The sequence below is a fragment of the Drosophila arizonae genome, chromosome 2 (assembly GCF_054131065.1).
Source record: "Drosophila arizonae isolate 15081-1271.41 chromosome 2, UAZ_ARI_1.0, whole genome shotgun sequence".
NCBI classification, from domain to species: domain Eukaryota; kingdom Metazoa; phylum Arthropoda; class Insecta; order Diptera; family Drosophilidae; genus Drosophila; species Drosophila arizonae.
The window spans coordinates 704,923-717,499 of NC_142922.1; the positions used below are offsets into that span (position 1 = coordinate 704,923).

General features: G+C 41.5%; 2 protein-coding genes across 2 annotated transcripts; both read right to left on the minus strand.

The window, feature by feature from the left end:
• Nucleotides 1–2,307: 2,307 nt before the first annotated feature.
• Nucleotides 2,308–9,492, minus strand: ChT (choline transporter). The gene is made up of 7 exons (XM_018018689.2): nucleotides 8,815–9,492; nucleotides 7,118–7,377; nucleotides 6,940–7,047; nucleotides 6,244–6,828; nucleotides 5,865–6,186; nucleotides 5,528–5,800; nucleotides 2,308–5,470 (listed from the first exon to the last, which is right to left on the minus strand). The coding sequence occupies exons 2-7, from the start codon at nucleotides 7,281–7,283 to the stop codon at nucleotides 5,092–5,094; spliced, it is 1,833 nt and encodes a 610-aa protein (XP_017874178.1). The 5' UTR covers nucleotides 7,284–7,377; nucleotides 8,815–9,492; the 3' UTR covers nucleotides 2,308–5,091.
• Nucleotides 9,493–9,934: 442 nt separating this feature from the next.
• On the minus strand, nucleotides 9,935–12,467 carry LOC108621396 (kanadaptin). Its single transcript, XM_018018685.2, has 3 exons — nucleotides 11,173–12,467; nucleotides 10,912–11,106; nucleotides 9,935–10,854 (listed from the first exon to the last, which is right to left on the minus strand). The coding sequence occupies exons 1-3, from the start codon at nucleotides 12,286–12,288 to the stop codon at nucleotides 10,078–10,080; spliced, it is 2,088 nt and encodes a 695-aa protein (XP_017874174.1). The 5' UTR covers nucleotides 12,289–12,467; the 3' UTR covers nucleotides 9,935–10,077.
• Nucleotides 12,468–12,577: the final 110 nt, after the last annotated feature.

Genomic DNA, 12,577 nt, shown 5'->3' on the forward strand with positions numbered 1-12,577 from the left:
GCGATTGCTATGCAAATTTCAAGAAAAATACCGGATATTTAGCTGCCATCAACTGCAGCCGCAGCAACAGCAGCGGCAACAACATACACGACAGCAACATCCACAACAGCAGCAACATCAATTAGAGGGCAATTCTTGTGCGAAGCCAGCTATGAACTTGTGATGAGCGAGCGACCCACAGCCTCAGCCTCAGCCTCCGCCTCAGCCCCTCCTCAGTCTCTACTGTAGCCACAACAGCAGCAATAACAACAGCAATAGAAACAGCTTTGTTGTGGTTTTGTATCTAATTAAGTTTACAAGTTAATTGCACAAGTGCAACAGCATAATGAACACAACTGAAGCCAATGTTTCGCACTAATGCAATATAAATTAGTTGAACAAGGCGCAATTTAAAAATAACTGTATACAATCAAAAGTCGTCTTTTGTATAACATGATTAGCTTCATTTGAAACATGACTTGTCTTTTAATTTGAGAAATAAGCAAATATAATGAATGAACTGAGCCTCGCTACCTCACGCATCTCCTGTAGTCACGCTGTCTCGAAGCCACTTCATATGGAATTCGAGTACTTCAATATTGACATGTTGTGAGATCGAGCCAGGGTCGCTGATTAACTTGTATAGATTAGCTTGTGTATTTTCACACTTTAGAAACTTCTCTGGCAAGCCGGATATTAATTATGCTGAAATCAAACCTCAGTTCCAAAAGTAATTAACTATAAAGGCCAAGCCAGCGACAGCGAAAGATTTGTGTTTGTTAACCTTGACCTTGCGACCGCCTGCCTTAGGGCGAATTCACAAATTTGCTTCTAACTGCTAAATGGAAACATCATTTGCTGCAAGATATTGACATACAGCACTCTTTCATTATTATTATGCTTCGAACTGTGCTGGTATTCGAGTATTCGAACCCGGGTCTTTCTCCGCACTCCGCTGTGTTTATCTTGCATCGCATCTTTGGCATGCGCTGCGTTAGTTCCGCCCTTATCCAAGTCAAATCAACTCTAAAGTCTGTGAGTATGCATTGTAAGCTACAGTTTATAGCTATTAGCTAATAAGTTATTCTATAGCACTTTCAGTGAGCTGCAGCCACTTTTCTAATACGTTGTCAGTTCAATTAAGTATTTAAATCAGACTTTTCGAGCATTGATATTGAATCAAAATCAACTATCATTTCGATTAATTTAAATAAAATAAAATAATATTTATTACAGCAGTTACATTGATCTTACTGCGCATTGAGTTTATTTTCGAAAAAAAAAAAAATACAAATACCAAATCAAATTCCGCTCTCATTCTCTGTTGTTTCTCGCTCTCTCCTCTCTCTCTCGCTTCCCATTTGGACTACTTTACATTTTTGCGAACTTACCTTTCCTTTCCTTCGTCCATCTCGCTGCTATTATATAGAAAGAAAACCCAATCATCAACTCGCTCCTACTACTTACACACACACACGCATACCATCATCCTCTTTACTTTCATCATCTCTTGTGCTTCATCTCTCTCCTTCACTCATTTCGCCTATCAGCTGATCTCTCTAAAAATAGACACAATGTAAATATTGAGAGTAAAGTGTAAAACACGAACGCGAGCTGAAATCGAACCCGAGTCCTCCTCCTCATGTTTACTCTGCAGACACCTTGCCGCTGCGCCACGCCAACTCCTACAACTTCTTTGCCAAATGCATACTTAAGCACCAACACCTGAATTTGCAAGCATTTAAAAGACTTTTAAATCAACTGTTAACTGAAATATTTCATCAAATTCTCATCTTTGTCTGCTGTGTAATTTTTCTTCTGTGCAAATTAGTGAACAAATCTACTTCTAAACAGCCAGACATAATTCACATAGACACATGGGCTACGGCAACTGGTCTCCATTACGAGGCTATTGTCGCCAGCAGCCGCCGCCGCAGCAGCTGATCTGCTTGATGTGATCTGTGATCTTCTGCTGCAAGCTCCAAATGCTGTGTAATTTCGTTGCTTGTGCATCATTGTTAGCGGCCAGCAACAGCAGCGGCAATTGCCATTTGCTCTTTAACTTGAAGCAGCTGCCCTTCTTGCTTCCCCATTCCCCGTTCCCCGTTCCCGCATTCCCATACCCCTCTCCATTTCCCGCCATCTTCCGTCCACCAGCTCCGCACTTACACGAAGACTGCATTTTTGATGATGGGAAATTTCCGCTTACGATAATACGATTCCATTGTTTTAAATTGTCATTAGGCAGCTCTTTGTCTGTTTGTTGTTATTACACAAGCTGTACTTTATATGGGCTAAATAAATAAATAAATAAATACAGTTAGTCTCTGCTTTTTTCTTTGGTTTTTTTCGAAATAGAATAAATAATTACACGATATTTGCAACAACAGGGAAACCATTTTAATATATATATGTATATAAACTATGAATATATATAAATACTCGTATATATTTGTTTTTTATTAAATAATAATTTTTTATTTATCATTTCTCGCTTTGCTATGCTTTAAACATTGATATGTATTCTCGATTTTCAATTTAATTACTCTTTTATGTATAATATATATGTTTGTATATCATAAACTCATCTCAATATATATATATATGTATATATAATTAATTAACATAGTTTTAATATGCCACTAATAAGTATATATATATTTATATGTATGTACGTAATTATACATCAATTGATTAGACAACAATAGGTGAACGTAAGTAAAGCCCCAAAACTAATCAACTGTCTACGAAGTACCCTTAGTTCGTCTTCCAACTTGCATCTTTCATCATAAAATAGTTGGTGGTTTTTTTTTTTAATATTTTGTTTTGTTTTCTTATATACAGACAGTTAGTTACAATGAGTGAGTGAGAGAGTGAAAAGTTGAAACTCAAACATCTCTTCTCAGGTTTCGCAGTTTCGCATTTTCGCAGTTTCCATTAACGATTTGCTAAAGGTTTATTCCAACACAACTTACGTAATATCGACTGTGGATGCTTTAACTATTATTTAGCAAAAGGAAACACTCAGAGATAATGGTCAAAATAGTCAAATAACAATCAACAATTTCTTTAACAACAGCAAGAACACATATATATATATATATATATATCATGCACCATATATCATTTATCATATATAGTTCATTTTAGTTATTTATATGTCAGTTATGGACTTTAGGCTCATGTAAAAGTTTCAATCAAAAAGCAGTCAACATTTAAGGTATTTAGTATTTATCGGGTTACATATACATATACACATATATATTTTTTTTTAAATTTACCATTATAAATGGGGTAGATATTTTGACAATGAAATTGAAAAACGAGTGGGAAAATACTTTAGTCTGCTATGCACACCTAGCAAAATAATTTTTGGTTACATAATTCAAAACATCGCCCTCCTACAACCCCAACTTCTTTAGAGACAACTGATGGAACTTGGTTTCTTGGTTTTTTGCTTTAACTATTTTGATTAAATTCTTAGAGCATTACTGTGGCATCAGAATGTGTTAATAAACCAAAACTCACCAATACATTGTCGGAAATGTTCCTATTTCAAATTTTGGGGTTATATGAAGATCTATATAAAACCCAAAATGCTCAAATTTGGGTGTCTGCAGCTTCGAAATATGTAAGAATATATATAGTATTTAAAATTTAAAGTTTATACAGAGAAATGTATATCAATTCAGTATTACATATATATGCCTTATAGCTTTTCACAATACCCCTTGCCTAAATTTTTAATAGGTTCAGGACATTAAATTTCATGTATATGCATTAAAAGTTTAGTTTAAAAAAAATTGAATAAAATTGAAATGAAAAAAATTATTATTCATTTATATATATATATATATGTATATATATTGGGGTTTTTGTATGTATATGTATATAACTGTGTTCATATATATGGTATCTATAGGTATATCTCTAATAGCATTTTTGTGTTCGCTCTTTGAGAGCAGCTTAAAATTCATTTTATGTATTTTTGTATTTTCATTGCCTATATTCTTATATTTAGTTATGTATTCTTCAGTTGATATGCTTTAGGTTTACTCATTCTGCTAGTTAGTTGCTCTTTGCTTGTGGAAGGACACATGATTCATGATTCACATAATATGCACCTAAGCGATATTTCATATTTCTTAGGATCATTGAATTATTTGCCAATTAATTTACATAAACAAATGAACATGACTAGGAATATATATGTATAATTGTGGGTATATATATAGGTGTGTTTACTCTATATTTACTTCGTTTGCAGTTCCTCGCATTGTTTAACTCTATCGCATAATACGTATTGAATGCATTTCGTTTGCATAGGTGAAATGCATTTGATATGTTTACAGTTACTTTCAGTTTTGTTTGACATTGATATGTATTTGTTTTTTTTTTTTACCGATCAATATTTATCGATCGCTTATAACATTTTATATAAATTCCATTTACTCTACTCAAAATCAGCTTAAAACGAAAACATAACTGAAACTATATAAAATAGTTGAAGGATCGATATGCTTCTAGTTACTTTATCGATCGATCATATATAGAAACTCAATTTACTCTGCCTAAAACACAGTCAAAAAAAACTTAATAAAAACGCATTGATAGGTTTCTTAGTGTTAGTCGATATTTATCGATTGCTCAATTCAGCTTAAGACTCGAACTGAGTCGAAAATAGTTTAGAATCAAGTTGATATGTTTTGGTATTGTTTAGTTACTATCGATATATCGACTTTTATCGATATTCTAAGACATTTATACATAGTTTATGCTTCAATTGCTCTATGAACTCCATTTACTCTAATCTCAAAGCCTGCCTAAAACACAAAAGCAAAACAAAAACATCAAAAAGAGATTTTGCCGTTAGGTAGAAACTATACAAAAACTATGGTAAAATGAATACAAAATATGTCTGCACTTTATACCTGAGCACTTGTGTGTCTGAAGATACCTCATATACGTGTATAAGTGGATGTATACTCTATACGCACGTATTTGCTGTATGTGTACTAAGAAGCTTAAACTAAACACATAATTGCTGCAACTAGTTTAGTGGATGCTTTAGTACTAAGAGTTACGGAACAGTTGTGGGTTGCAGTCGCCCGCTCAGAAGGCTGTGTTATCCTGTTCGGCATTGGGCATGGCCATGCCCTCCCTTTGACCGCCGCCCCCGCCGCCTGCCTTCCCAGTGGCTGAGTCGAGCATCTTTTGCACCTGCGTCTGCGCTGTCTGTTGATTCAGACGCTTCGCCTCGGCCACAGGTAAATCATCGTCAGACTCTAGAGCGGGATTGATGCGTCCATTGCGCTCGTCCTTGCCGGCCATGGTGGCCGCGCCATAGGAGCGTGCCAGTGGACCCGCCATGACTGAGAGTTGCTCCCCAGCCTCGGACGGATCGCCCACGCGCTGCACATCCTCCGGTATGTTGACCACGCACCGGAAGTAATCATAGCTCGGTGGCAGCTTGCCCGACTCAAACATCATTCTAGCAGGAGAGGAGAAAAGTTTAGAGAAATGTGATTGGAGCTAAGCTGGGACTTACTTGGTCCACCAGGAGACAAAGACGAGCGTAATCAGGCTGATCAGCATCGCCATGGTGCGGAAGGGAAACAGCTGCGTGTTGGTCTCCTCATCATAGCCCGGATAGTGTATGAGAGCTGGCAGCCCCAAGATGGCCTCTCCGCCCGACAGCCGAATGAAGAGCGCAATTATGTAGGCCGCTAGGCTGCCATAGGTGTTGCAGTGCTTCTTGAAGTGCACCACCATCAGCAGCTGCGGGAAGAGAATAACGTAGACCAGGTCCGAGCACATGGACCTGCAAGCCAGAGAGCAGACAGCACTTAACTAAATGAGCCATCAATCAAAGTCAACGAACTTACCACAGGCCGTAGATGGAGGGTATGGTGAGGGCCATGATGGTGGCCAGAATGCCCACGATTATGATGGAGACGCGCATTACCCAAATGATTTCCATCTCGGATGCCTTCTGACGGAAAATCAATTTGTAGACGTTGCGTGCGAACATCGAGGCAGCCGACAGGACGGACGAATCGGCTGAGGACATCACAGCCGCCGAGACAGCGCCCAAGCCAAAGAAGGAGACGAAGTCGGGCGTCAAGTATTGCAGGACCATGGGCAATATCATGCTGGTCTGGTCCACAGTCAGTGGATAGGGGCCCTTGTAGTCCGTCTCGTTCCAGGCTACACAAGCAAAGATTGGATTAGACTGGGATTAGGCTAAGCTCTAGTCCAACTCACGAGTTGCCTTGGCAATGGCGCCAATCAGCACGGGCGGAATGGCCATCAGGATGCAGCCGGCTGCTGCCACATAGGAGAGCAGCTGGGCTCGGCCGGCCGTCTTGCTGGAGAGCACACGTTGGAAGTACACCTGCCAGGGAATGCCGCCAAAGATGAGCAGCAGGCCATAGTCTATGTAGAACCAGCGCTGCTTCGGCTCCACATGCCCAATCCAGTCCACGTCCATGTCGCTCAGACTGCGCACATGATCGTTGGTCCACGCGAATGGAATGCACATCCAGAGGCCAATGAAGATGCAGAACAGCTGTATGACGTCTGTGTAGGCCACCGAGTAGAGTCCGCCAAAGAGCGTGTAGAATATGGCGATGCCCGACGATAAGATCACCGACGTCCGATGATCCATGTCTATGATGACGGACAGCGTGGCGCCCAGCGCAGCCAGAATGCCAGCTGCCCAGAATACCTCGCCACAGAGGGCGGGCAGAAACAACAGGCCGCCCATTCGCTCACCAAACGAATCCTGCAACGGATCCAACATTGTTATATAACCCTGCTTGCGCATGGGATTAGCGAAGAAGATGCCACCTAAAGGAAAGAGAGATGTGAAAGAGAAATGTTTACATTCAAGGAAACAATATTTCAAATTTGATATATCTAGTTCTAATTATAATTATGCCCATACGATGGGAAACTTACCAAACACCAGGCTGAGTGCATAGCCAAAAGGAGCTTGGCACCAAACCAAGCCAGAGGTATAGATCGCTTCCGCAGTGCCATTGATGTACCCGCCACCCACCCAAGTGGCTATGGAGATAGAGAGATATCAGGATATAGAGACATATACTAGATAGTATGGTTAGAGATCAAAGAGCACCTGTCATAGTGAAGATGCCCACGAAGAGGCCAATGGAGCGGCCAGCCAGCATCACCTCCTCTTCGGAATCATTGCCCGACTGTTTCTTGCGACCGGCCCAAATACCAACGACCAGGATGAGCAGATAGAAGAGCACAATGCTCACCACGCCGGCTATGTTAATCATACTGTTGCGTTAAGGTGTTTTTTCCTTGAGCTTAGAAGTAGAGTAGCCTCTCCTCTTTGTCACTTAATACTTTGCGTTGGGTTTGACCTTACAGCTAATGAAGGGGCAAGAATTGAGAATGGTGCTTAATAATATATTATTTTGGACTGACAAATATCCCTGTTGAGGTACTATAATTTACTTATATTCTAGATTATTAACTATCAAAGCTGACTCAATGTTTATGATTTGCATAATATGATAAATATATATGTAAATCCCACTGTATATGTAGGTGAGAACGTGTCGAGTAGCATGAGCACTGATCACCGAAACTGGGTGAGTGAACAGGACAAAGACTGTGAACACCGAACGAGCTCCTCTTGCATGAAGAGTAATAGCGGCAGTGAAGAATGTAAGCAGCCATGACTAAAAGCGATGGCTGACCAATTATGATTGAATCTGCCTGCATGCATGCCGATACATATCTGTAAGTGTGAGCGAGACAACCATAATACGCTGTGATCAAACTCTTCTTGCTTGCACTAGAGTCGACAGCTGAGAATGAAGAAAGCTGAGCATAAAAGGAATCACTGAACATTGTATGAATGTATATGTATGCAAGTATATTAATATTTATTTATTACGTATACCAAGAGGCATTGGCGCAGGTATATATGTATGTATAAAGCGACCTTCTAGTAGTTTTACGTCTTTGCTCAGCGTAGATAAGATTTCATTATTTTTAATTTTTGTAAATTAATTTGCTGTGCAACACGCAGCATTAAATATGAAACCGCTGCACAGGACACCCCTTGACAAGGTCAGGGACATCCTCCCGCGCCTGACCTTTGTGCAAGGATAAACTTCGGCCCCTCCGCACTATCCGGGCATTCTGTAATGGCCTTTGATTCAGCGCCCGCTGTCCTTGCTAATGGCGTCCAATTAACTAACGCAATGGCGCAATACGCCCAACATTAAAGGACCTCGCTGCAAGGCAACGACATTTAGCTAGTCTCGCATTAATGGTGCTAAATGGCAGGTGCCAATTAGTTGCAATTGGTCAATTGGGTAAACATTTATGTATATAACTCAGTGTAGATCTAAAAGAGTCAAGCACTTGAGTGCCTAGACTAGCTCATGCTCTATATATTCACTGATTTCAATAATGGCAATAAAATTATGGGGTAGGTGTGCCATATAAAAGTATATATCTATATTAGATGCTATCTATAATCAGCAATTGATCAATATACTATATATATATATATATATATAGGATGCTTTCCTGTTGTCTCTCACATGTGCTTTTATATAAACAATCTACCCCACTTATCCATAAACATTTTCCGTTTGTGATAAACAGTTAAGCAAAGCTTCATTCACAAAACCAACGGTAATTAAGCAATAACAAAAACAACCACATGGGTTGGCACTTCCAAATGGAAGGCACGCGCTGAGTGTTAGAGAGTGAGAGAGACAGCAAATGAGAGCAGGCCGCAATCACTGCGCATGTTCCAATGCATTTATATTTGCGGGCAATTGAACTCACCTTTGCTATGGTAAAACCTTTCAGTGTACGTTCGTGTGTGTTCGTTTGTGTGTGTGTGTGTGTGAGTGTGTGTGTGCCAAGTTCAAAGCAGAGGCGTTAAGTTATGTGTATGGCGAGTGAGTGCCCCGCGCGTCTTTGGCTGATTTTAACGACGGCAAATGCGCGCGCCAATCAAATGCGCCTTGACTTATGCAACATTTCCTTAAAAAAGTCGTATTAAGCTTTTTCGCTACTTTTTGCTAGTTTATACAGATCACAGGCGGAACGAACGACAGCGCGTAACGGTAAAAAATAGTTGATCAATAAATAGGAAACACGAAGGATTCTTGACTGTTTGCACCTGGGCAGCAGTCGCCCCAACGCAGGGACGTCTTCTGAGACGGACTGTTACGCGTCTTAAAATGTAACCCAGACATGTGCTCCGGCTCTGTAGAAAGCACGTGGCGCAGGCATTAAAACAAGTTTTCTATTTCTATTGCACAACAAACACAAGTTTTGAATTGTTTATAGTTAACGGTTAGTAGATTTTATTGATGCGATTAAATTAACAGCAACAAATTAACGTTTTTTTATTTTGTTCTATGAAACACAACAAAAACGTCTCGTCACACGCTGAAACGTTCCGCCGTACCGTGTTCCGACGAAAAGAGTAGCAAAATTATAACTGAATTGGAAGTTCAAGTGCTGGAGCCTTAACAGCGGCAATCAAGCTCAAATATTCGCGTTCATTCTCTATATGTGCGCAGGAATTTGTAAATGCGTTCATTCTCCCATTGCCCCGCCATTCGAGCTTTCCACTGGAAGGCCGACAGGGGCGTCCATTGCTGGAAGGCACACTGATACCGAGCTTCCATTGCGGCTTATCAATTGGGGAAGTTCCAATTGGAATGCTTGGCATGTGTTGAAAAGCTCAGCAGGCGCAGCAGGGGAAATCCCAATTGCCACTGGTTGTAATGTATGCAAAAAGCTCAGCAGGAAAAGGATTAATTTCAATAACTAGATTAAAAATCATATCAGAAATATATATGTAGAAAAATAATAATAATAAATAATAAATATAATAAACAAATTATAAAAAAAAACTCCATGCTTCCACCCAAAATTTCATTTGCTTCAACACTTTAAACTGTGTAAAACCAGAGAAAACCTCTTTAATTATTTAAATAATATAAAATAGCTAATTAACAATTTCTAGCGTAACTAAATATTAGGCAGAATATTTTTACAATTTTTTTGTTTTTTATAGTTAGTGATACTATTTGCTTAATAGCCAAATTTTTCATTGAGATGGGTGAAACCGTCGCCGCTTTGATTCGTTGGCGGAATCCACTTGGCATACTTTTCGCTGTCTTCGTGCTCCGCCAGCTCATTCAGATCCATGTCCACGTCCGACCGCAGCTTGTTGTTGTTGCTGTGGTTGGTTCGCTGCCGTTGACGCTGGCGTCGTTTTCTCTCTCCCTCCGCAGTTTCGCTGGCTGCGTCTATTGGTGCTGTTGCTAGCTCTGCTGCAGCTTCTGTTATTGCTGTTGCCTCATCAGATTCGTTGTTAACTTCCAGTTTATTTGCATCTGACTTCTGCTTAAACTGTTGCGCCTGCTGCTCAAGCTCCGTCTCTTCCGGCAGCAACTCCTGCCTCTCCCCCATCACCAACTGCAGTGGCTGCTTCTGTTTATTCAGCTTTTCCTTCTCTTTCTCCTCCTCCGTTTTTTCTTCCGGCGTCTCCTTCTCCTTCTCTTGATGCTCCTGCTTCTGTATTTGCTTCTTCTCCGTCTCTTCTTCCTCATCCTCCTCCTCCACCTCCTCGTCATCTGCAAATGCATTCACTTTCGCTTTGCTGCTAGCAATTGGCTGCGCTTTGACTATCTTAAATTTACTAAACTGATTTCGTTTGCCAATCATGGGCAATTGCTTCTTGGCCACATTGGCTTCCACCTTCTGCGCATTGTTAGAGGGCGTATCAAATGGCAAAGCCGTTGGCTTAGCAATCTTAATGAGCCGCTGCAGCTTTTGTTGCTCGCTTTTGATGCGCTGTTGCTCCAGCTGGAATTTAATAATTTTCATTAGTATTTATGTATTTTAAACTCTGTCTCAACTCACTCTCAGCTTTTTTATCTCTGTTTTGTCCAGCTGCGTGACATTTTCATTGAGTGTGTCCATGAAATTGTCCAGGTCATCGCTGGCGCTTTGCTGCTGCACGGCCTGCGCCTTCAGACGCTTCTCGTTCTGCTGATAGGCGCCAATCTCCAGCTCCACCTTGGCCAGCTCAGCATCGAGCTCATTCTGCTGCTTCAGCTGCAATAGTCAAATGTCGAAGGGTAATTGAAATACTCTTAAGCTGATATAAATGTTTCCCTTTACCAAATCGTCGTAGGTGAGCGTAACACTGACGTTGGCATTGGCCAGCCGTTGCTTCTTTCTGGCCACATCGCCTGTGCGATCCCAGAACTCGTCCTCATCATCCGAATCGCCTTTGGCCTTGAGCTGCTTGCGCTTCTGGGATTCCTGATTAGCCTGGCGCAGCACCCCATGACGATCGAGCGTGCGACATGCCTCCAGGGCGCACTGCACCACACAGTCCTTCTTGCGGCCCTTGTGCGTGACTTCCACAACTATGGCACGGCCATTGGAGTCGTCGATGGGCAGCTCCACACGGCAGACGAACGAGCCCTGGGCTAGCTCATCGCATTTGTATTCCAGATTGAGGCCTTCGCGTTCAAAGAAACCGCGCAGTGTGCGCTTGGGATCATCGAAGAAGAGGTCTTCATTGTTGGTGCTCGCATATGGATTGTGTGTGAGATCTGTTTCCTCGTCGGCATCCTCGCCCATGCCCCAGCTGGCGCCTTCGTTACGTTCCCTCTCCTCAGCCTCCAATGCTTTGCGCTCCCTTTCAGCCATCGCTGCGGCCACTTGTTGCTCACGCTGTTCACGTAGTTCCGTTACGGTTTGCTCCGACTCGGGTTCCTCATCTTCACCGGGACCTTGCAGTATATACACCCGCGTGCTGCTTCCCATCTTCAGCATGTGGCCAACGCGAATGCGTATGTAGACGCGGGGCGGCACGCGTTGCTTGTTGAGGAATGTGCCATGTGTGCTTCCGAGATCGTAGATGTACCAGCCGGCAGGCTGAGCTGCCTCCTCATCCTCCCCATCACTTGCCTTTGGTTTGTATTGAAGCACTGCATGATACCGCGAAATGGTTGGATGTGCCATGGCTACATCGTTGTCAGGAAGTCGGCCAAAGGTCCAGTAGGCTTGTTGCTGTAACTGCTTGACTTCGTCAATAATTTGTCCGGATTTCAACACCTCAAACCTGTAATCCTGTCCATCATTTGGCGGCTGGGACCACTTGGGCACTTTGTAGGGGCAACCTGTGGCGGGCTGGACTTTAGCAGCTTCTGGATATGGCTCTTCGACAGCAGATTCACTTTTGGTTGATGGGGCGGGTGGTAAAACTGGCACCTTGAAATCATCCATATTGCATGGACGGCGCAACTGTCTCTATTTGTATTTTGTCTATATTCTTGCTTTGAAACACTCTTGTGTATGTTAGAGATGAGTGAAGACATCGGTAATTTGATATACCGATATACACGTAAGCGATGTGCATATTGCCACGATCGCCCTTTTGTCACAACAGGAATATATGTTACAATTCTTGTATATGATTGATCAGCTAAAAGTATTTGTTTAAAAAAGTACACATAAATAATGTATTCCATCTTTTTAGATTTCAATTTGAATTCAATTAGTTTTTACTCATCGA